General features: G+C 43.3%; 1 protein-coding gene across 3 annotated transcripts in view; it reads right to left on the minus strand.

The window, feature by feature from the left end:
- LOC124286842 overlaps positions 1-26,761 on the minus strand; it is a 199,570-nt gene that overhangs the window by 28,309 nt on the left and 144,500 nt on the right. For all 3 annotated transcript variants that reach the window (XM_046723282.1, XM_046723283.1, XM_046723284.1), the window contains exons 20-26: positions 23,284-23,333; positions 23,117-23,183; positions 22,605-22,654; positions 22,359-22,401; positions 21,782-21,876; positions 20,831-20,888; positions 20,184-20,293 (exon numbers count right to left, since the gene is read on the minus strand). In XM_046723282.1, the coding sequence (XP_046579238.1) occupies positions 20,184-20,293; positions 20,831-20,888; positions 21,782-21,876; positions 22,359-22,401; positions 22,605-22,654; positions 23,117-23,183; positions 23,284-23,333 (473 nt within the window). The remainder of the gene's footprint in view (positions 1-20,183; positions 20,294-20,830; positions 20,889-21,781; positions 21,877-22,358; positions 22,402-22,604; positions 22,655-23,116; positions 23,184-23,283; positions 23,334-26,761) is intronic.

Genomic DNA, 26,761 nt, shown 5'->3' on the forward strand with positions numbered 1-26,761 from the left:
GCTATAGTCTTTGTCATCTCGGCCCCGAGTCCAGCCTCGTATCTCGCGTACAGCTTATCGATTTCTTCGGCTGACATTTTGTGAATTTTATCGGGAGTGTAGTCTCCCAAGTAATGTTTGGCTTTGTCACCAACAGCCAACGCCACCAGTCTCTCTCGCTTGCCGTCACTCTTATCATCGCCCACTGGCACCAACAGTTGTTCGAGCAGTTCATCACACTCCATCTTATAATGTAACAAGCAAGTTTTAGTTTTAACAATATAATATACGGTGTAGGCGAAACACAGAGAAATGAAGGTTAAGTTGCACACGATGAACACTTCAAAAAACATTGCTTAGCTTTGCTTAGCTTTGCTTAGCTTTTACTTAGCATTGCTAAGCTAAAACATCCTATAGGCCACGGGTTGGTCGGTCTTGAGCACAAGCTTAGCATGCTTAGTTTCAGCGAGCTGTTCCTTCACCCGTTCCCGTTCTAATTTACTCATCACATTGTTCTCTCTCAAACACTCCTCAAACGAATCCCTGTCCTTGCAGTGGAATAAGGCCACCCAATGTGTCTGCTCCCTGAGGTCTTTCAACACCGAGTTGAACTTCTGTGTTAGCACCCAGACGCTGTGATTTGCGTGCCGGACGGAGAAGGCCAGGTACGAAAGCATGTCTCTTTTTTGTGTTATCTCGCGATTAGCGCTGCAGTCGTCCACTATGAACAGAGTCGACTCCCCTTTAAATTTCCCGTGATAAGCTTTCAACCAGTCCTGCAGACGTGTCCCCGGGTCAACTCTGTGTATGTCCGGGTCCGTCATCACCCAAGGTCTTTCCGTGTACGTTCTATTCATCTTCAGAGTAGGGCACATGATAACGATGTTGTCGAACACATCCCTGTAGTACCCCTCCAACATATCCAGCACGAAAACGGTCTTCCCACAGCCAGTCAGCCCGCACACTATGGCGCAGTGTGGGTCGCGGGGCAAATCAGCAGGCAGTGGCCTAGTAGATGGCTTGGACGAATCTCCCATTGTCTATATTAAGTTGCGCGTCCATAATAACGTACAGATATAATTTCAACTTGCCCGCAGGTTGAGCCTTCTTGGTAATCTGGATTGTTATCCCCTCGCTGCCGTTGTCGATGCGGCGACCGCTACCGTGCAGTTTATCATCATCTGTGGATCGCATGTCCAACCACAGCGCGTACTTGGTGGTCGGGTATTCACAGATCTGCATGGAGGATAGGTCAAGGTCCTTGGTTATGTATGGGTGTTGTTTGATGGCCGGTAGCTTTTTTATCTCATCCCACTGCTGGTATGGCCTCATACCATGACTGAACAGCTGGTTGGGCACGCCCTCGAGGGTCACTTCCACCTTTTCAATCTCGGGGTTGAAAAACTTCTCGCTGTCCTTTCGGAACGGCTCGTAATCCTCCACGGGGACGACCAGGATGCCTTTCATCGATTGCGCCGGCATGTTCAGGTTGATATTCCACACAGTGTAGATCTTATCCCGTACGACTGATCTATGCCGCAGGACCCTATCATACAGGATGGCCACCTTCCCCGAGTACTGGTTTCGAACCTGCCTTGCCAGCTCCGGGCTAGTGACCATGTCGAACTCCAGAGAGATGTTGTCTATGGTGTAACTGGCCTCATCGCCGTTCGGCGTCATACGCACTACTTTGCTATAGTCGTTAAACGTGAGCTCGTATTCAAGCCTATCCCCCAGCTTGGCCTGGTAAAACGGCGCGTGTCCCGTGAGCAACTCGAAGTCGAGCGGCATGCAGAACCTGTTCCCGTACACTTGGGAGATGGCCTTTTCACTGTCCGAGATCTTGTCTAGCTGGTCTGCCGTAAAGCCGTATCCCATGCGCAACCGGGTCGATTTGCTGATGCCCTGGTACACATCATTGACGCATTCTCCCTCGCTTTACCAGAGGTCCCCGTAGCAGTGAAACAGGTCGCTGTCGTCGATGCTCAGCACCTCGTTACCGCTGATCTTGATGGTGGTTTTCTTGATGATGGCTCGACCTACGTTCCGCACTAGCTCGCATTTGTCATAGGCTGAGGTCAACGTGAGGCTGAACGACAGTCGAACCGTGCCTGGTACAATGAGGTCATTCTCCCCAAGGTTTGGAAATCTAACCAGCAGCGTTTGGATCTGGTCTATCTTGCTGGGATTGTTTGTGATGGTCACCGACTGGTGCACGGCTCTGACGCCTAGAGGTTCTCTTGATCTTCTGAAAGGATCTAGTTTCCTACCATACATTGTTATATAAATGAAATATATAAGTTTTAATACCTATGGATGATATGTGGGATGATAGTGCCAAGGCATTTGGGAGGATGAAACCTCATTCACTAACAACCCCTTAAGTACTGAACTTGTACAGCCGGCCGTCGACGATTATTACGATGCAGTTGAAAAGAGAGACAGCATGAAGCCATTGGGGCGGGACTATACCAAGTTTACCATTGATAAGAAGGGCACGCTGCGATTGAGGGCTCACCCGGGGGTCGATATCATGAAAAAATACGGGAAGCCGTATGCTTTGTCAACTCTCACCAGTCGCCCTGGTGGGAGTCAACTGATCCGTGATGAACTAGGCTTCATAGATTACGGTGGCGCGTGGCCTAAGCTTCCCCTGAAGGTTGTCCAAGATCTGCAAGCAGCTAGGGCCGAACTCAGCGGTGAAGGTGATATACCCCAACGTGCTCAAGAAACGTCGGACAGCGTCGAAAAACTGTTGAGCACGTACTGGAACAAGCCTTTGCCGGGTCTCGAATTTCCCCTGAGGGAACTGTACGGTCTAGACTAAGCCTTGAAACATGTACGCGGAGAACTCGTGAACAACATGGGGAAACTGAACGAAGTCGACGAGCACATCGCTCGCGAGAAAATAAAACTCACTGAAACTGAGGACGATGATATGAAACAGCGTATCAAGGAGAGAATAAAAAACTTGGAAGACGAGAGACGGACTCGGTTGGAATCCGCTTCCTCTAACCGGGAAGCCCTCCGATCACAGATCAGTCGAGTACGGGAAACCATCGATCCAGTCCTAAATGAGGACACCACGCTAGCTGACAGGATCCAAATCCTCTTCCGAGGGCAAGGCATCACCATCGCCAGCATTTTGACTGCATTGGGCTTCATCATATCAACCCTGGTAGTGTCATTGAAAGGGGGTACCCCCACGCCTGCCGGCGGCAGTGGCACACCGCCAAGTGGCAGGGGCATCAAAGAGTGGATAAAAAAACTCGGGGAGGCCCTTGTTAAACTGGCTTGTAAGGCCGCCGAAGCCCTGCCCGGCATCCTGGGTAGCATCGTCTCGTGGCTGCTGAGTGCTCTGGCTAACACTGCCACGTGGCTCAGTCAAAACCTGTGGGCAGCCATCATCGCCGTTGCTGGTCTGGTGTACGTAGTGGCTAAGGAATTTTTAACCAAATGAGCCCCAAACCGACCGCTACCCCGCCAACCACCAGGGCTGTTTTACGATCGATGTGCTGCTGATTGGCCGCCTGAACGTGTGCAGTTTGGGGCTGTGGGGGTATTGGTTGAACCCTGGACTCCGGGGGTGGCACCACTATACCTGTTTCACCGGTCGTGGGTGGTGGGACGTGGGAGACGTTGACATCGGGGTTGACGCCCAACTTTTGGTCTGCCGTGGCTATGACTATTCCGTTGTTATAGCCCACCACTTTTTTTACTCTCAGTTGCATATCGCTCGGAGCCATGTACAGTCCCACGTCGAAGACGTAGTCGACTTTCGACCTGGCGTATTCCAACACGTCTTGGTAGCATTTGATGGCACTCGGGAGATCAACTGGAGCATTGATAGCATCCTCAAAGTTAACAACGAACTGTTTCTGAGCGTCGTAAGCAGTCCCCTTACCGAGGATGTTGGAACGCGTTTGCGTCTGCGCACCCAACCGTGCCCACACGTACGTTCGAATCGAGTCGTTCAACCTGATTACCCCGGCACGAGTGAACCCTCTCGACGTGTCCAACATGAACTTTTTCCAGTCATCCGCTGCCCCTGCTCGAAAACATCCAGACTCTGTAATCCTTACTGTTGTCGAAAGCCATGTAACGGTCATCCCACTCGTTTGTTGTGAGGTGATGATACGACTTGTAACCCCATTCTTTCATCTTCTTGCTGGCATCCACGAGGGGCATGTTGTGAACGGCGATACCCAACCCGTGGTTCGGCCCCGGCAAACGCCAATCTGTCTTTGGGTTTATTTCGAATTCGTTGCAAATACGTTCGTAGGCCCGTCTATCGTACTGGTTGTTTACTGCGTTCCATGCTTTGTCCTGTGGGAGTCGGGCGCTGATCTCATTGAGGATACGTCTGATCTGGTAGTACACGTGGAACGTGAACACAGACTGACTCAGTGGTCCACGCCGAGTGCCGGTTAATGCCACACCACACCCCGTTGTAGCGCACCACATGGCGAAGTTGAGTTGATACTGCCAGAACTGCATTGGTTTGTTGAACCAAGCATGAACTACCTTAGCGCTAGTCACTGAAAACCTATACCAGTCGAACACATCTATGAACTGGGCGTTGAAATACAGCACATCAGCGACCACGATCTTGTGTGGGAAATCTATGTTCAGTTTAGGGTAAAACACTCCTGGGGAGTACATTTTAAAACTATTATATAATGAGCATATATACTCTAACATGTACATAACACTTCCAGGAATAACGAGCGGCGAGGCCGTTCAGCTGATGCACGCGATCGATAACACGTCAGGTCAACTCGAAGTCGCACTCTGCGATATCACCTACCTGCCGCCGATGGACTAACATCAACTTCAACAACAACAAGCTGTTCGTCGGTGGCACCCGCAACCAGATAACTGACGGCTACTACAGCGTGTGCTCACTAAGCGATGAGTTCTTCAAGCCCCTGGGAGCCGAACTCAAGATGAACGACTCAAATGGCACAGTGGTGTTAATCAACAACGGAAGAAACCCCTTGAGGCTCAGCCGACCATTGGCGAGGACACTCGGTATGTCCCCTGACGAGATAAAACCAACAACTACCGTCACAGGCACGAAGTTACCCGACCTAGTACCGCACCGGCCAGCTGAGCACAACGTATAACATTCAAGGGGGTCACCTTTCCACGATACTGAGAGCAGTACCGGTGAAAACGGAGAAATACAACGACGGCAGAACCGAATCGTTTTCACCGCGGCAGTATAAGAGGTTAACTCAGGGCAACATCCCTGAGGTGATAATATCGGTGTTAGATATAAATCATAGGATACCTCAGCATAACGCTGCACATAAAATGACCAGCGCACAAGGCCCCAGAATGAAGGTAAAAAAATGCGCCAATACAGGGATCTCCGACCTCGGGGACATACGCGGATTCGACGACCCTGGAATAGATGGTAAATTGTACGCCTTGCAACTGAAAAACAACATTTACAAACGCGTTGAAGTCCCAATCATTGGTGGTACTAGAAACCTAAGTGATATAGTAGATACCTCAGGATCAGCCCCAACACTCGGTACGACCTAGTCTGCATCGGTGATGATAGATGGGCAGTATACCCATTGTTCGGAGGCAAACTGTTCTACTTAACCGATGACGGCAAGTGGGTGTTGTTGCCCGCTAAGGTCGACTGGTTTCTCAATATTAGGCTCGGCTCCCCCTACGTGTTCACAGAGAACAAAGACAACTACCTAAACAAAGTCGAGAATAACGGAACCCTGCTCGTGGCTTACGTCCCGGCTCATAGACGTAGCGTAGTCATCAGCCCAGTCGCCAGTATGGCAGCCCACATGCTATCTAGTAAGCCCGGGGTGCAAAACGTGACATTGCAGTTGGTGGCTGAATTCGAAGGCGTGGTCAACATCCTGGAGAGTCTACTGGCGAACTCAACACTGGCCATCAAAGTCTACCTAGGGGAACCATCGCGGGATGAAGTCGAAATCGTGAAGGGGATCAAACTCCGGTTAGGGAAACGACACCAGTATCACGTTTGTACTGTTTACGTGCGGGTGGGTGTCGACTCCAAAACCAGTCTGCAGGGAGTCACCATGATCGTGGAAGACACGATATCACTAACCAAGATTTTCCTACCCGACAACATACACATCATGGGGGTGAAGTGCACCCCTGAACTATTATCAGAAAACAATTGGAAACTATCTCGTAATAGTATTATAGCAATGTCTAGGCACCAGCCCAACGCCATGCTTAACGACCTAGGGGACACGAAGGGTTCGATCTGCCCGGCAAGGAAGACACCTCGTACGTCCTGCTATTAAGAGACGGCGTCTACATACGGCAGTCCCTGGTAGACGTCCTTATAGAGCCCTAATGGCAGATCAACATAATCCTCACCTCACCTTACATCTCTTTAAATGAAGAGGGGCATGTCGCCGAAATTAAGAACACCGGCTTTGCCCTCACGTCTTTCATACCGAGTCGTAGAGAGGTGCTAGCTTACCCAATCATCGAATACCCGGGCAACCTGTTAATGGCACCCATGGAGACAGAGTTGAAGTCCGATTCCGGATTATCTATGTAACCAGGCTCCACACTCATCATAGAAGTCCTGCTAAGGGATTCACTGATAGTGGCCCAAGACTGCGCCTTTTACCTGGGGTGACAGTAAATTGGGTTGACACCGTATCACCCCCCATACGTTGCCGTATCGTCATACAATTGGGGGACCAAGGTATATTACTGGCCCCCTTGATAGACACGCCAGGGGTTGGTATAGCCCAAAAGTCCCCTATTGTCGTTTCCAGTATCTTCGTACACTCGAATCTAAACCTTATAAGCCTAAGGTACGTTGACCGACTATTTACAAAAGCCCAATTAAAATATATCTGGTAAGATGTATTATATGCGTACAGGATGGGGCTATACCCAGTCGAGGAGGAAGCCCCGAAGCCACTGGAAACCGTAGACGAGTTCCACTTGAAACAGTATGTGACATAAAACACCAACTAGAACAAGACCGCGACACACGGGCAGCATTGTATAAGAAGTACCATAGAGCTTTCAATGTCGTGGATGGTGTTGATACCGCCCTTATGGCCACCAGTATGGGTTCAGGGGCAGTAGGTGTGGGGTTGTTGGCAAATATCATAGCCGCACCCGCAGTGCTAGGCATCGAAATAACAGCTGGGGTGTCAGGGTTGGCTGGATTGGTGTTTAAGTTTGTGTCACGCAGACTGCACCAGAAGGCATTGAAACACGATGAGATCAGGATTCTGGCTGAGGCAAAGCTGAACACGGTAAGTGAGCGTATTTCTACAGCACTCTCTGACAGTAAGATCTCAGAGGAGGAATCTCGCTCAATCCTCTCTGAACTCGACAAATACCGTAAGATGAAACAAGAAATCCGGCTCAAGCCTCGTAAGGCTGCTATCGGCGAAGACGAGAAAAAAAAGTACATAGAACTTGTGAAATAAAGGGGTACGAAACATTAAACTGTTTCACAAGACATAGTGCCACGTGTGGGTGGAAAGTTAACTGGGGGCTCAAAAGTAGTAGATATACTGGGGCGAGATCTAAGGGCCTGACAAAAGCTTTATTTGTGAAATAAAGCTTTGCAGAGGCTTTTGTTGGACTTGATCCCGTACCGCTATTACTACAACTACTTCTATAGTGCAGCAGAAGATAGACATGCATAAAGCCAAAGGTGTGTGACACTGCATTGCAGAACATCCAGCCGATGATAGACATGCATAAAGCCAAAGGTGTGTGGCACTGCATTGCAGAACATCCAGCCGATTATAGACATGCATAAAGCCTAAGGTGTGTGACACTGCATTGCAGAACATCCAGCCGATGATAGAGACATAACGCCAAAGTGTGTGACACCGCATTGCAGAACATCCAGCCGATGATAGACATGCATAACGCCAAAGGTGTGTGACACCGCATTGCAGAACATCCAGCCGATGACAGACATGCATAAAGCCAAAGGGCACACTGCATTGCAGAACATCCAGCCGATGATAGACATGCATAAAGCCAAAGGTGTGTGACACCGCATTGCAGAACATCCAGCAAATGACAGACATGCATAAAGCCAAAGGTGTGTGACACTGCATTGCAGAACATCCAGCCGATGACAGACACGCATAAAGCCTAAGGTGTGTGACACTGCATTGCAGAAGTACCGGCCAATGATAGACATGTATAAAGCCTTAAAGTGTAAGTGTTCACGATAAAACATTTATTTTTCTTGAGTGAAACAAAACGGCATTTTTGAATCAGTTACTATAAATACTTGAAAATCCACACTCATTTTCTCACATTGAAAGAAGAATGCTCAATATAAGTGCTGGAATGTTATGCCATTATGGGGCCTTTGTTTTCCGAGCTAAACAGGCCAGGGCTACCCCCTGTGATTTTATGTACAGTAATTGGTGCCAATTGATTTAGACCGGTTTCTTGTGTAGTCCCAAAGGAAAATATAGTCATACTAAAGTATGTAAAATGAGAAAGAAGCATCACAACTGAAAATGTGAGCTGCAGAATATATTGATCGTGTGTGTTTTCATTCATAAATCTCACCTCAATGAATATGATACATATGTACAATGTTAAGGTACTTATAACATCACTTTCGGCAAGCGACTTTCACAAAATGGCGTGTTCAATGATACGGGATATTAGAAAAGGGATTTTCGTTGATTCAAGCAATAGTCCATTGCATTATATTCACTCTTTTTTCGTTAAAAAATTGGAGATTTGTTTCTGTGGGTTTTTTTTACACTACTTAGGCTTTATTTTCTACAAAAAACAATGTTTCAAATTTTCGCTTTCTCTTGAAGTGAACAAAACCTTACCATAGTTGGCACCCTGAAGTTCCTTCCCAGTTATGGAAGCATAGTTAGTTGTAGGAGATTACTGCTGATATGAGTTGTGCCCCTTTGTTACCCTGTCCTACATGTTTGTATGAAGTCAAAGTGACAGTTTGATTTGAAGACAAGTTTGTGTCAGAAGGACTGTACCCAGAGGATATCAAGCATGTCTTGAAGGTCAGCATAACAATATTTTTAAGTGTTGACACATCTCTCTATATATTTGGATTGAAATACTTTTAAAAATAGGACATCAATTAAATCTACTACATTAGACCACTTGCCTCCTCAGCATTGTTTCGACTATTTAGATGCATTTGTGATTTCCTGTGGCATTTGGTAGTAAATTGATTGACATTTTCATTGTATTTGACATGTTTTCATATAGATAGAATGTTACATATCTGCTGAAATAACTGAAAAACACAGAGTGTTTGGTCTTAGTGCTTCTATGCACATAATCTATACTTGATGTGTATTTTATGTGTTCTTAAAGGTATTCTGGCTATATTATATATCAAGCATATTTATTCAGTCCACATCTCTGGCAATATATAATATATTAATATAATGCAGGAATCATTGTTTGGGTCGTAAGAATCCTCCCTAAAAGGGCTGCTAATGTGTTACGATGCAGTCGCAGATGATACTTTCATTACAACAAACAATAACAGTGTTTTTAAAGGGTCCTGTGGTGAACAAAATTACAAATATTTAACCTTTGCAAATTGGTTTTTAGTTTAATTTACTTAAATATTGTTATTGTATACTTTAATGATTACAATTTATATTTTTGTAATGTTTTTTTGTACTGATTGTGATTATTTGCTACAGAACTCCTATAAGAGTTTTGGCTTGCAATTGATTATAATGTGGTGATTTGACTATAATTGCTTCACATTTTTCTTGAATTCTGCAACTTTTTAAAGGAGGTTTGCAAGATGATTATTTTAGAATAACTAATTCATTTTGATCTATATAAAAAATAAATGAATTATATTTTTATTTTCAGGTGAGGCAGAACCATCATGACAACATGTGCATATTCTGTCAAAATGCTACCGGTGAGGAAATCAAACTCCCTCTTGTATCACAACCAAGCTTGGAATCTTATGATCACACTCCTGATGGGAAGAGAGAGGAACATGGAACTGTGACTGCGGTCTACCAGAAGGCTATAGTCTCAGGAGAACTGATACCACAACCCCTTGACATTGAGGAAGGCTAAAATCGTACAGTTGCTCCCAATCATACAAAGCTGATCCCCCCTTCAGAAAACCAGACTTGAAAACTACATCTCAGTTGGTTTTGGTTTTACATCGGGGTTGACGCCCAACTTTTGGTCTGCCGTGGCTATGACTATTCCGTTGTTATAGCCCACCACTTTTTTTACTCTCAGTTGCATATCGCTCGGAGCCATGTACAGTCCCACGTCGAAGACGTAGTCGACTTTCGACCTGGCGTATTCCAACACGTCTTGGTAGCGTTTGATGGCACTCGGGAGATCAACTGGAGCATTGATAGCATCCTCAAAGTTAACAACGAACTGTTTCTGAGCGTCGTAAGCAGTCCCCTTACCGAGGATAGTGGAACGCGTTTGCGTCTGCGCACCCAACCGTGCCCACACGTACGTTCGAATCGAGTCGTTCAACCTGATTACCCCGGCACGAGTGAACCCTCTCGACGTGTCCAACATGAACTTTTTCCAGTCATCCGCTGCCCCCTGCTCGAACATCCAGACTCTGTAATCCTTACTGTTGTCGAAAGCCATGTAACGGTCATCCCACTCGTTTGTTGTGAGGTGATGATACGACTTGTAACCCCATTCTATCATCTTCTTGCTGGCATCCACGAGGGGCATGTTGTGAACGGGGATACCCAACCCGTGGTTCGGCCCCGGCAAACGCCAATCTGTCTTTGGGTTTATTTCGAATTCGTTGCAAATACGTTCGTAGGCCCGTCTATCGTACTGGTTGTTTACTGCGTTCCATGCTTTGTCCTGTGGGAGTCGGGCGCTGATCTCATTGAGGATACGTCTGATCTGGTAGTACACGTGGAACGTGAACACAGACTGACTCAGTGGTCCACGCCGAGTGCCGGTTAATGCCACACCACACCCCGTTGTAGCGCACCACATGGCGAAGTTGAGTTGATACTGCCAGAACTGCATTGGTTTGTTGAACCAAGCATGAACTACCTTAGCGCTAGTCACTGAAAACCTATACCAGTCGAACACATCTATGAACTGGGCGTTGAAATACAGCACATCAGCGACCACGATCTTGTGTGGTAAAACTATGTTCAGTTTAGGGTAAAACACTCCAGGGGAGTAAAACACTCCTGGGGAGTACATTTTAAAACTATTATATAATGAGCATATATACTCTAACATGTACATAACACTTCCAGGAATAACGGCGGCGAGGCCGTTCAGCTGATGCACGTGATCGATAACACGTCAGGTCAACTCGAAGTCGCACTCTGCGATATCACCTACCTGCCGCGATGGACTAACATCAACTTCAACAACAACAAGCTGTTCGTCGGTGGCACCCGCAACCAGATAACTGACGGCTACTACAGCGTGTGCTCACTAAGCGATGAGTTCTTCAAGCCCCTGGGAGCCGAACTCAAGATGAACGACTCAAATGGCACAGTGGTGTTAATCAACAACGGAAGAAACCCCTTGAGGCTCAGCCGACCATTGGCGAGGACACTCGGTATGTCCCCTGACGAGATAAAACCAACAACTACCGTCACAGGCACAAAGTTACCCGACCTAGTACCGCACCGGCCAGCTGAGCACAACGTATAACATTCAAGGGGGTCACCTTTCCACGATACTGAGAGCAGTACCGGTGAAAACGGAGAAATACAACGACGGCAGAACCGAATCGTTTTCACCGCGGCAGTATAAGAGGTTAACTCAGGGCAACATCCCTGAGGTGATAATATCGGTGTTAGATATAAATCATAGGATACCTCAGCATAACGCTGCACATAAAATGACCAGCGCACAAGGCCCCAGAATGAAGGTGAAAAAATGCGCCAATACAGGGATCTCCGACCTCGGGGACATACGCGGATTCGACGACCCTGGAATAGATGGTAAATTGTACGCCTTGCAACTGAAAACAACATTTACAAACGCGTTGAAGTCCCAATCATTGGTGGTACTAGAAACCTAAGTGATATAGTAGATACCTCAGGATCAGCCCCAACACTCGGTACGACCTAGTCTGCATCGGTGATGATAGATGGGCAGTATACCCATTGTTCGGAGGCAAACTGTTCTACTTAACCGATGACGGCAAGTGGGTGTTGTTGCCCGCTAAGGTCGACTGGTTTCTCAATATTAGGCTCGGCTCCCCCTACGTGTTCACAGAGAACAAAGACAACTACCTAAACAAAGTCGAGAATAACGGAACCCTGCTCGTGGCTTACGTCCCGGCTCATAGACGTAGCGTAGTCATCAGCCCAGTCGCCAGTATGGCAGCCCACATGCTATCTAGTAAGCCCGGGGTGCAAAACGTGACATTGCAGTTGGTGGCTGAATTCGAAGGCGTGGTCAACATCCTGGAGAGTCTACTGGCGAACTCAACGCTGGCCATCAAAGTCTACCTAGGGGAACCATCGCGGGATGAAGTCGAAATCGTGAAGGGGATCAAACTCCGGTTAGGGAAACGACACCAGTATCACGTTTGTACTGTTTACATGCGGGTGGGTGTCGACTCCAAAACCAGTCTGCAGGGAGTCACCATGATCGTGGAAGACACGATATCACTAACCAAGATTTTCCTACCCGACAACATACACATCATGGGGGTGAAGTGCACCCCTGAACTATTATCAGAAAACAATTGGAAACTATCTCGTAATAGTATTATAGCAATGTCTAGGCACCAGCCCAACGCCATGCTTAACGACCTAGGGGACACAAAGGGGTTCGATCTGCCCGGCAAGGAAGACACCTCGTACGTCCTGCTATTAAGAGACGGCGTCTACATACGGCAGTCCCTGGTAGACGTCCTTATAGAGCCCTAATGGCAGATCAACATAATCCTCACCTCACCTTACATCTCTTTAAATGAAGAGGGGCATGTCGCCGAAATTAAGAACACCGGCTTTGCCCTCACGTCTTTCATACCGAGTCGTAGAGAGGTGCTAGCTTACCCAATCATCGAATACCCGGGCAACCTGTTAATGGCACCCATGGAGACAGAGTTGAAGTCCGATTCCGGATTATCTATGTAACCAGGCTCCACACTCATCATAGAAGTCCTGCTAAGGGATTCACTGATAGTGGCCCAAGACTGCGCCTTTTACCTGGGGTGACAGTAAATTGGGTTGACACCGTATCACCCCCCATAAGTTGCCGTATCGTCATACAATTGGGGGACCAAGGTATATTACTGGCCCCTCGATAGACACACGCCAGGGGGTTGGTATAGCCCAAAAGTCCCCTATTGTCGTTTCCAGTATCTTCGTACACTCGAATCTAAACCTTATAAGCCTAAGGTACGTTGACCGACTATTTACAAAAGCCCAATTAAAATATATCTGGTAAGATGTATTATATGCGTACAGGATGGGGCTATACCCAGTCGAGGAGGAAGCCCGAAGCCACTGGAAACCGTAGACGAGTTCCACTTGAAACAGTATGTGACATAAAACACCAACTAGAACAAGACCGCGACACACGGGCAGCATTGTATAAGAAGTACCATAGAGCTTTCAATGTCGTGGATGGTGTTGATACCGCCCTTATGGCCACCAGTATGGGTTCAGGGGCAGTAGGTGTGGGGTTGTTGGCAAATATCATAGCCGCACCCGCAGTGCTAGGCATCGAAATAACAGCTGGGGTGTCAGGGTTGGCTGGATTGGTGTTTAAGTTTGTGTCACGCAGACTGCACCAGAAGGCATTGAAACACGATGAGATCAGGATTCTGGCTGAGGCAAAGCTGAACACGGTAAGTGAGCGTATTTCTACAGCACTCTCTGACAGTAAGATCTCAGAGGAGGAATCTCGCTCAATCCTCTCTGAACTCGACAAATACCGTAAGATGAAACAAGAAATCCGGCTCAAGCCTCGTAAGGCTGCTATCGGCGAAGACGAGAAAAAAAAGTACATAGAACAAGGGGTACGAAACATTAAACTGTTTCACAAGACATAGTGCCACGTGTGGGTGGAAAGTTAACTGGGGGCTCAAAAGTAGTAGATATACTGGGGCGAGATCTAAGGGCCTGACAAAAGCTTTATTTGTGAAATAAAGCTTTGCAGAGGCTTTTGTTGGACTTGATCCCGTACCGCTATTACTACAACTACTTCTATAGTGCAGCAGAAGATAGACATGCATAAAGCCAAAGGTGTGTGACACTGCATTGCAGAACATCCAGCCGATGATAGACATGCATAAAGCCAAAGGTGTGTGGCACTGCATTGCTGAACATCCAGCCGATTATAGACATGCATAAAGCCTAAGGTGTGTGACACTGCATTGCAGAACATCCAGCCGATGATAGACATGCATAACGCCAAAGGTGTGTGACACCGCATTGCAGAACATCCAGCCGATGATAGACATGCATAAAAGGTGTGCCACCGCAAGAACATACAGCCGATGATGACATGCATAAAACCAAAGGTGTGTGACACCGCATTGCAGAACATCCAGCCGATGATAGACATGCATAAAGCCAAAGGTGTGTGGCACTGCATTGCAGAACATCCAGCCGATGATAGACATGCATAAAGCCAAAGGTGTGTGGCACTGCATTGCTGAACATCCAGCCGATTATAGACATGCATAAAGCCTAAGGTGTGTGACACTGCATTGCAGAACATCCAGCCGATGATAGACATGCATAACGCCAAAGGTGTGTGACACCGCATTGCAGAACATCCAGCCGATGATAGACATGCATAACGCCAAAGGTGTGTGACACCGCATTGCAGAACATCCAGCCGATGACAGACATGCATAAAGCCAAAGGGCACACTGCATTGCAGAACATCCAGCCGATGATAGACATGCATAAAGCCAAAGGTGTGTGACACCGCATTGCAGAACATCCAGCAAATGACAGACATGCATAAAGCCAAAGGTGTGTGACACTGCATTGCAGAACATCCAGCCGATGACAGACACGCATAAAGCCTAAGGTGTGTGACACTGCATTGCAGAAGTACCGGCCAATGATAGACATGTATAAAGCCTTAAAGTGTAAGTGTTCACGATAAAACACTTATTTTTCTTGAGTGAAACAAAACGGCATTTTTGAATCAGTTACTATAAATACTTGAAAATCCACACTCATTTTCTCACATTGAAAGAAGAATGCTCAATATAAGTGCTGGAATGTTATGCCATTATGGGGCCTTTGTTTTCCGAGCTAAACAGGCCAGGGCTACCCCCTGTGATTTTATGTACAGTAATTGGTGCCAATTGATTTAGACCGGTTTCTTGTGTAGTCCCAAAGGAAAATATAGTCATACTAAAGTATGTAAAATGTGAAAGAAGCATCACAACTGAAAATGTGAGCTGCAGAATATATTGATCGTGTGTGTTTTCATTCATAAATCTCACCTCAATGAATATGATACATATGTACAATGTTAAGGTACTTATAACATCACTTTCGGCAAGCGACTTTCACAAAATGGCGTGTTCAATGATACGGGATATTAGAAAAGGGATTTTCGTTGATTCAAGCAATAGTCCATTGCATTATATTCACTCTTTTTTCGTTAAAAAATTGGAGATTTGTTTCTGTGGGGTTTTTTTTACACTACTTAGGCTTTATTTTCTACAAAAAACAATGTTTCAAATTTTCGCTTTCTCTTGAAGTGAACAAAACCTTACCATAGTTGGCACCCTGAAGTTCCTTCCCAGTTATGGAAGCATAGTTAGTTGTAGGAGATTACTGCTGATATGAGTTGTGCCCCTTTGTAACCCTGTCCTACATGTTTGTATGAAGTCAAAGTGACAGTTTGATTTGAAGACAAGTTTGTGTCAGAAGGACTGTACCCAGAGGATATCAAGCATGTCTTGAAGGTCAGCATAACAATATTTTTAAGTGTTGACACATCTCTCTATATATTTGGATTGAAATACTTTTAAAAATAGGACATCAATTAAATCTACTACATCAGACCACTTGCCTCCTCAGCATTGTTTCGACTATTTAGATGCATTTGTGATTTCCTGTGGCATTTGGTAGTAAATTGATTGACATTTTCATTGTATTTGACATGTTTTCATATAGATAGAATGTTACATATCTGCCGAAATAACTGACAAACACAGAGTGTTTGGTCTTAGTGCTTCTATGCACATAATCTATACTTGATGTGTATTTTATGTGTTCTTAAAGGTATTCTGGCTATATTATATATCAAGCATATTTATTCAGTCCACATCTCTGGCAATATATAATATATTAATATAATGCAGGAATCATTGTTTGGGTCGTAAGAATCCTCCCTAAAAGGGCTGCTAATGTGTTACGATGCAGTCGCAGATGATACTTTCATTACAACAAACAATAACAGTGTTCTTAAAGGGTCCTGTGGTAACAAAATTACAAATATTTAACCTTTGCAAATTGGTTTTTAGTTTAATTTACTTAAATATTGTTATTGTATACTTTAATGATTACAATTTATATTTTTGTAATGTTTTTGTACTGATTGTGATTATTTGCTACAGAACTCCTATAAGAGTTTTGGCTTGCAATTGATTATAATGTGGTGATTTGACTATAATTGCTTCACATTTTTCTTGAATTCTGCAACTTTTTAAAGGAGGTTTGCAAGATGATTATTTTAGAATAACTAATTCATTTTGATCTATATAAAAAATAAATGAATTATATTTTTATTTTCAGGTGAGGCAGAACCATCATGACAACATGTGCATATTCTGTCAAAATGCTACCGGTGAGGAAATCAAACTCCCTCTTGTATCACAACCAAGCTTGGAATCTTATGATCACACTCCTGATGGGAAGAAGAGAGAGGAACATGGAACTGTGACTGCGGTCTACCAGAAGGCTATAGTCTCAGGAGAACTGATACCACAACCCCTTGACATTGAGGAAGGCTAAAATCGTACAGTTGCTCCCAATCATACAAAGCTGATCCCCCCCTTCAGAAAACCAGACTTGAAAACTACGCACTAGTGCATCCACGCACTAGTGCATGCTCAAGGCGCTGGTATATTTTCCCTCGATCGTTGGACGTCAATCTCAACGGCACATCGTATTGTCAATCTCAACTCCCTGGGAATCATACAACTTGCAGTGGACTGTGGCCCAAGTACTTAGCAGATATGCATGTACTGAGGTCAAAGGGTCCATACACATGGAATGACCTGGCTCCTGGAAATATCTGTCTCAAAGAAGCGTGTCCCTTTTTTTCCATTGGAGCTAATCATGCATGTGAACAACTCAACAGACTAATGAAGGTACACTCTGGTCTCGCTCGTTGGCATATCACGTAATGGAAATGCTATACAGCGTTCTTTTTTGGCAGCACCTGAGTAGTCAGGCCTAGCAAACGAGTTCAAAAGTCAGTTTCTTTTTGAAGCAGCTGAAGTCAAGGAGCATCATGACGCAAGAATATGTCGCAGAAAGGATTAATGGAATAGTCTACCTCCAGTGAAGAAGGAAAATAACAAGTTCTAGATTTCTGAGAGCAAGAAACAAACAGTGAAACTTAGAAACAAAGGTTGTGGACCTGAAAGGAACAAAGGACTTGTATGGACGGCTGATGATTTTAGCCAGATCAAGTAGCGATATTGATCTGAAACGTGACACCAAAAGCATTCTTTTCCATGGATGGCATGTTGTTGCAATGTACAGACAAGTCGAAACTCATCAGCTGTCTTGAGGAACTGGGTAAAACTCAAGTTATTAGTGATCAATGGCCCCTCAACTTGACCAAAGTGACTGTACAGTGCGTAGGACTGCTGTAGTTGACGGTTCTTCTTCAGAAGATGACACAGTTGCCTCCTACAGTTATACCACCGTTACACCGAGCTTGCGAATCCACTGCGACCGATTTGTGCCTCTCGGTCGCATTCACTCCCACACACTCGCACTGAGATCGTCGTTTGGTCTTAGGATGCTCGCCATACTCGCCGAAACGATCTCCCTCATTCGCACTCGCTCGCCATCAGTCGCAGTGGGTTCTGCGAGTGTATGAAACGCAGAGGGTTCTGCGAGTGTATGAAACGGTATTTCTTTTGCAAGCATATGACTGAAAGTGACAGGCTCTCTCCAACACTTGGTGCCTTGAGACAGCACATTCACAAAGTTCAGATGCAGGCTCAAGTTCCTGTTTTCAAACAAGTCTCCTTTGACCCAATGAGATACAGGTTTTATAAGGATTAGGATGCCAAGCTTAGGCAAGTCACCACAGATGTTCTTGCAGCTGCCCAGGCTATTCTTGAGATAGTTCGATGCCAGTGCAAGACAGATTGTTCAACTCAACGATGTACATGCAAACCAAAAGACTTACTATGTACTGAATGTCAATGCAGTAATCAATGTGAGAATGACGAGTCTCAAGTGGAGGAAACAGTTCCTTTATATAAATGATGAGTGTGAATAGTTGTGGAAAGACCTCTCCTTTCGTTATTAATTACAACTTTTCGATTGGAGAATGATTACATGTCTGAAATGGAAATCACGATGGTATTGATGAATTGCTGTAAAGGATGTTGTGTATGTGGTGCTTGTGATGTCTGAAGCTTGCAACATCTGAGGATAGACATTAACCTCTAAATTCTGTGACATTGTCGACATTCATCTTCAACCATTTCTTACGTCACTTACACCACTGATCAACACGTTAGCAGTTTAATTTAGCTTTCATAGCTAATGTGGTTATCTTAACATTCATAATATTCTTGCTTTGCACACAGAGCAAAATATAAGTATGGCAGTATAGAGGTGTCTGGGAGTTCAGTGTATAGTTATATATTATAAATAGCTGCTATGAAACATATACTATCTCAATTTGGTACATAACAGTATATTTTCCCTGCAGTAACTGTGTCTTGGATACTTGTAATCCTGAACAGCATATATTTTGCAAATATATTGTGAAAACAGAAACAGAATAGCACTTAAAGGTGAAAAAAGGGTGACACATTATTGAATGTGGCAGCCATGTTGAAATCTAAGATGGCTGCCACTTGGATGATGGGGAAAACTGGAAACATTGCTTTTTACATTAAATGTAGTGAGTGGTCTAAGAATAGGTATACTGTTGCTAATCTCCAATTTCATTGAACGAAAATACATGAAACAATGGACTAAAACGTTTATGCATAAATGTGGCATGTAAGTGATCCGAATCATTCTGACAATATGCGTGTTGTTTTTATCTTTCTGTTTACATTGGGACCAACTGAAATAGTTAGAAATGAGAAGTACAATCGACGTTGTACGTGAGTTTGCATCAGTCATAGCATCACGCTGACGAAAACTAATATGTGTTGAATGTAGCAAACCATTGGAATACACCTTGCTACGGTACTCTCCTCATGCATGTTCTAAAACTTATGAGCAAGTGTATGCAACGACTAGGCAAACAGATCTCTCACAATATGAGATTGATATTCAGTGTAAAATCTGAAATTGGCTTTGTTTACATTTCAGCGCGGCGTTAGTTTTCACTTCTGACATATTTCGAATGATTCCACCGAGGCACTTGGTATTGGTGACACAAACACCAATTGTCATTTAATTTTGAACTTTATGAGGAATTCAGGGACTCGCATAAGGAATTATAGGTGATGTTATAGGCGTAACATAACCGACAAAGATGTGACGTGATGTTCTAACACTCTACAATATGCCTGGAAGTTAACTTCGGTGTTCATGTTTGCGTATTTCCATAACATTCTCAGCGATTCTATGATCAACGGCGACGAATGATCAAACAACAACAGAAATACCAGTCATCACAATAAAACAAAAGAACAAAATACCCATTACCACTGTACCCCGCGTAAAATCGGTCTAATAAGGTCTAGTGAAGTCATTCGCTTATCAGTTTGGGACCTGTGACGTCATATTGCAAGGAGCGTAAACCATGACGTGCTTATTTTGGACATAGAACTGCTCATAACTGTTCAAAATATGAATTGACATAATGCCAAAAAGAGATTAGTAACTTGTGATATTTAGACTGCTTTGGTTATGAAACAACTTGATGATCACTTTTTATGCAAAAAAAAGTGCAAGACAAAAATGTCCAATTTCGTGTAAACTTGCCCTTAAAGAAAGGCATTGGTGATGCCTTTGCGGCGAGTCACACTGAATAACAAATATACTTACATTTCCTACGATGTCAAGCATGTCTCTCTCCTTCAGCAACCCCTGCTGAAATAGCCGAAGCTTGAAAATCTGACTTCTCCTCGTCAAATGTCGCTCGTGGTTGCCGAATTCTGAAAGGTACAGTGGAATCTTGATCATCCTTGATAATTATCAACATTGTGACATACTACCCATAGGAAAACAAATACGTTTATAAACAAACTGAATATATCAATTTTTGACAACACCATCACTCTCCATTGTGGCCATTCACGTTAAATCTTTACCAAATAATGATCATCGCAAAACTGCTGGTCTTGGTGTAACTTGTGATTACTAAATAGTCCATAATCTTCAAAGCTACATCCATATGGATTAGTCTTTAACTATTTTGAAGATTCAAGATTACAGTTTACTCCAAAAGCATCAAAACAGTTCCATCCCAGTAACCTTACATTAACAATACATTCCAACTAATAATTGCTAAAACACAATGTCATGAACTTACAGTTCAGAACAGTACAGAATCTTAACGAAAACAAACATTTGCCTCTACATCACTCCCTCCTCATCCAACTGACATAGTGTAAATGATATACTGTTCAAAGTCGCTTTAAAACTCAACTCACTCACGGAATGGATGAGAAATAGGCCATGATGAGTTTTACCTGAAGAAATCTCTGGCTTAGCCGTCTGTTTGTGGAAAGGTCCAGGTCTCACAATTTCCTGCAATTATTTCAAATACACACCAAATATATGCACTTAATTATTAATGAACATTGTCTGCAATGCCAACAACCCTTAGATTGGAGTCAACTGCATGCATAGGCTCTACTGCCCTTGACCCTTTCAATATCTGTACATCGTGTGGATTATGTAATGCTACTTAGATTTGTATACATAATCACTATGGGTTAGATCTTGTAAGCTGTGCATCCAAAATCACTATTGTGTAAGATCAATTTTTTATTAGTACCATTATCAGACATATTTACATAATCATTTTTTATAGATACAAATCACTATTTTAACTATTTTAACACTATTTTACATTTATGTAAACAATTGACTACCGTTTACAGGTTTACAGGTGAACAATTGACTACCGTTTCCATGTGTTTATGAGAGGTGCTAACAGGAGTATCCAGGAAACGCTCACCCATTCAGAGGCTTACTGCTGATGTAGAAAGGATTTTGCTACTTTTGTTTACTTCGTGTATATCAATCAATTACCAATGTGTTTCATATTTAACATGAGTGTTTTCATCGTGAATATATGGGAGTTAGCTGCTGGCACATGCATCACGACGGTATATTAGAGAGAAAAAAATGTTCAGCTTTCCAGCTTTCACAGAGGTGAGTTCTATATGTAACTGGATACAACCAAACACCTGCTCTTGAATGTCACGTATATAAAATACACACGTGTTAACGGTTAACCGTTAGCAGTGCACTCATCAGCTGTATCAGCACCTGGCGTCGTTTCTAATTATAGATTGGTTTTGTAGCTTTTTTTATAGCAGAAAGATCTGCTCATGGGGTTCTCAATACTTGGTAACAGACTGACAGACACAAACAGCTTCTCTAATGTTGGTCACCAAATATGAACGCAGACTCGCTTTGATTGCCTCTGGCAGCTCTATGCCGTACAGGGACAGGACATCCTTGTGTAGGTGCAGGTAGTGCATTTTGGTGAGCCACTCATCAGGAAGAACTGTAAGTACAAGGTATCTTACATGACCTAGGCATTCTTGAAATGCATGTGCCATTTTTGATATATTTGTACAATGGAAGAGCGTCTGTACAGCACATGTTGTCAAAGTATTGTGCGATGGCAAAAAACTCCAGAAACGAATATTGCATCAATAAGGATATAAGGACAATAAAATACGAGACACCCCAAATTGTTTCATACTACTCAAAACAACAACATATCTGCGCATAAGTGTAAACATTTCAGTTTCACTCGCACGGCATACCTTAATGATATGATGCTCTTACTATACATATCAGTGACAAATACATTGTAACGAATTCAGCGTAAGATCACGATTTCGTCAATTGCGTTAGAATATGTGTTTCATCAATCATGAAACATCAATGTTTGGGTCCTGTTATTCCCACTCCATAAAAACACCAACCAGCTGTGTTAACAAGTAAGAGATGTATTACGAACTTATGGTTGATGTAACATACCAGAGTACAGTGAATGAAGGTGTTGTTTTTGGAGGTCTCGTTCCTTAAAATAAACAAAGCAATCATTCAAACCATTCATAGTTACACGTCGATTTCACGTTATTCATTATCAAACTATTATCTAACCGTCGGTTATACAATATCTTTATGTACTGAAATAATGTGACAATTAACCATTAGATATAAAGAATGTTATACTGAATATGTATATGTACTTTAAATGAGTCGACATTGGTATAAATGTACCTTCTCTAAGGTCGACAACATCTCCTCTTGTTCTGCCATGTCTGCAAGCCCTGAAGGAGAAGTTCACATATAAACTGAATCAGAGTGAGACGCACTGTTACTGGCATCTGCCACAATGGTATCTCTGAGATTCCACCAACACAACCACAAACTTTGTATATTTTTATAACACAAACACATCTACAGACAATGGGAAGAGACTATGAGGCATGTAATTGCATAAAGTTAAACTGTGTGGCATCTGGTGTCACTATTCAGGTTAGGTTTCCCTCCAAATACCTATATGACCAGGTTACCACAATAGTAACACTGTCACAATAGATGATCGAATCGAAAACTGGAACAAATGTTTTCAGAAATACTTTGTAATATCCCTTTTAAACCCTTATCCATTCATTGATTCACAACACTGTTTTTAGTTCAGAGTGAGTGTATGTATGTTATGTGAATATGCAAATTAGATGTTGATGTATTTCCAGCAACGTTGTCCACATGTCAAGCTACCAACTTACATATTTGAGTCTCTGCAGCTCTCAAGTTCCGTTCTTCATTTGCACTGTTGCCACCTCTCAACGTCTCCTAGAAACAGACATGATTCACAAGTCTGCAAGTTGTTGAACCAACAATATTTACTTTCAAGGATAATTTCCACTTTCAACACTTACAACAATGATCCTACCTTCGACTTTGGTGGCTCTTCAACTAGGCTGTTGTGAGACTCGTCTATATCTGAGGAAAATGTAAACTTTGATATCAAAATGTGACACTATTGCATATACACGGTTATGATATTTAAATTTATGATTACTTTTGGCATCAATGTATTCTTGAACTAGTTCAAAAGAAACTCGTGCTATTTTGAACACACTAAGAGCATTTCTGTTTTTGAATAAACTGACTTACATCACAATACAAGGTGAAATGGAAATACGTCGTGCTCTTGCTGTAAATATGGCACTCGTTTGTTTCTCGTCATATCATCAGTGTTTCATATTTAGTTAGGGAAACATTATTCAATTTTATATTTTACATTTATAACTCCCCACTAGCAAATACCCATGGAGATGCGGGTTACAATTGGTCTTCAGACACCCATATTGTCGAAAGAGGCCATTAATGTGATTGGGCGGTCAGGCTTGCATATGTCAGTGAATCCCATTTGCATAGATCGATGTCCATGATGTTAATCATTGGATGTCTGGTGCAGACTTGATTATTTAGATTACCGCCAAATAGGTATCTGATAAAGGTATCAGAATTTGCAAAGTTGTGCTTTGCGTTGCATGTAAGCTTTAAGAATGTGACCCGTGAAGGTCCGGGTTAGAATTGATCTTCACCAACCCATGCTTGTAAGAGGAGACTAACGGGATCGGGTGGTCAGGCTTGCTGACTGGGTTGACCCATGTCATCGTATCCCAATTGCGTAGCTCGATGTTTTAATGCTGTTGATCCCTCGATTGTCTGTTCCAGACTCGATTATTTACAGACCGCCGCCATATGGATAAAATATTGCTGATAGCGGCGGATGAAAAAACAAAACCAGCAAATGTGTGTACTTTGACCCGCTGAAGAAGTCCTTGACATTCTTCAAGTAAGTGTGAGTTTTGTTTTACGCCGCACTCAGCAATATTCCAGCTATATGGGGGCGGTCTGTAAGTAATCGAGTCTGGAACAGACAATCCAGGGATCAACAGCATGAACATCGAGCTACGCAATTGGGATATGTGTCAACCCAGTCAGCGAGCCTGACCACCCGATCCCGTTAGTGGCCTCTTACAAGCATGGGTTACTGACCCGGACCTTCACGGGTCGCATTCTTAAAGCTTACATGCAGCGCAAAGCACAACTTTTCAGATTCTGTTACCTTTCGGTATGGACTTACAGTAACAAATTATCAAAAATGCAAATTCAACTTATAAAGTTGAAAAATACCGCGATAAAACAAATCCCGCGAAATCTGAGTTCAAACAATTCACTAAATTCACCCCAGCTGGGGTAAAAAGTGTTTTTTAACAGCTGTGCTGCGCTGCACACATAGCGCATACACAGTGAATAGGTTCCGCGGCTTGAACCGGGATGCCCGGATTATAAGGTTGTGAGCAGGAGTAGTCTAATCTTGGTTGTGTACACAAACAACAAATAGTAAATAATCTACACATTACATAAAAGAACTTTGTTAAGGATCTACTCAGCTATGTGTCAACCAGTGAGGCGTTCGAAATTTCAAGACGGAAACCTTCACTGGCAGTGAGTACTCGGAGTAGGCTTTGATGTGAGCTCTTTTTCTAATGATTTGTTGATATTTCAAAGGCGCAAGCCTTTTATATGTTATGACAGTAGATAACCGATTTAACTGTTTACATAATGTCATTTGACTATTTCACCACATGTTCTTCTTACCGAGGCACTTTCTCAGTCCGATAGGTAACAGCAACGTCATTATTTAGCATCGTCAGAATTTCTGACTCTGATATAGATATGCATCTGTCACAGACAAAACTCAATGTCTGTTTTATTGACACCTATCTGTCTGCCTGCCTGTCTGCTAATGACAGTATGCAATATACAACTTCAATCATTGACCACATGCAATTGATAAAACCCCGTATTTCCCGAGACACGATGTGATAACGCATTTATCTAGCCATATGTTTTTACTAAATCAAAAGAAAACAATGCGCATCGAATCGACTTGTTTTTATTTATGTGAGATGCCACGGTTCACAGAATACGGGTCACGGTCATGAGTCAAAGGTCAATCGAAGAGAGTGTTCAGTTTTTTAAAACCCTTTATTTTTTAAACACAATTTTAACATTTTGAATGTTGCAATTTGAAAATATTGCCGGTTGATTCGTTGATGCCATGTTGACAACAGCTGATCGATTGACCACAATGCAGCGCAAGTAATAAAAGGCTTCACAATGCACGCTTTTCTCACTTCGCGTGGTCACCGAGGCGCGGCGGGATAATATGACTTTTGTACTCCCCGATCGCGGATCGTGACGGGTATTGTATCACGGGTATTTTATCACGTGAACCAATCAAAACTCGACATTCTTACATGAGGCTGGATAATTGAACTTAACACCTATCAGGCTATACACAATAAACAAAACACATTGATTTATAGTTCGTGCATCTGAGTTCTGTCTGTCATATTATGTACAGTCTGTTTGAGACAAAATGATACCTATGAATTGCAAACTAACACAAGAACAAATAGACATAACAGAATCAAACCAACGCAGACTGCAACAAAAACAACAGACCAACTCTCGAATGAAATGCATAGTTTGTGTCTCTGAAATAAAAAAAAGTTGTTTGAGAAACTGCCATCATTTATTTGTGCGTTTTCCAAGTTTGTTACAAGGGCGCAGGGGCAACTAAAGGAACAGCGCGAAAAGCGAGATGCACGTGTGTTAACGGGTTCTCAACAAATTTCTGAGCTGGCGAGATGACACGTAGCCAAGCTGCACAGACAGGGTGCTGTATGTACTTAGTAATTGCTTACAAGGTCTGTTGTTTATGTTGCAGTACGCTTGGTTTGATTCGTTCATGTCTATTTGTTTTTTGTGTTAGATTGCAATTCATCGGTATCATTTTGTCTCAAACGGACTGTAATTACACAGACAGGCAGGTGTGATACTTGTACACATGACATGTTATGATGTCTGTTGATTGCAATATGAGCATGTATTTACAAAGCCCAACATCTCTTTACACACACAAAGAGCCTGAGCGTATCGGCAAATGAACCAGCCAATGAAAGACTTCGTTACACTTAAATGCATGCCCACCCGCTCTGACTGGGTTTGGTATCCAGGGTGCTTCGTTTCGAGGGCACTAAACCCAAGTACAACATATTGCACTTTTGAATTGCGATTGTACGCTTATAGTTTTGTTTAGCAATTTCTATTATATATCATGAATAAATGATAAGTGAGTTTTGATATTGTTTGGGTTGCATCTAAGCTTTAACAAACAGTGACAAATGCGTAGCTAGGTGATGGGTTTCTCAGTAGTGAGGTGACGCACATCGGGAGCAGTGGCTATTACCACTGATCTCTGTGAACAGTTTTGATCAAAACATATTGCGCGATCTTTGAGTTATGATCTAGAGTGAGTGAGTTAATATTTAATGTCACGGTTATGATTT

Source organism: Haliotis rubra, unplaced genomic scaffold, assembly GCF_003918875.1.
Source record: "Haliotis rubra isolate DU_JTF1 unplaced genomic scaffold, ASM391887v1 Scf393, whole genome shotgun sequence".
NCBI lineage: Eukaryota > Metazoa > Mollusca > Gastropoda > Lepetellida > Haliotidae > Haliotis > Haliotis rubra.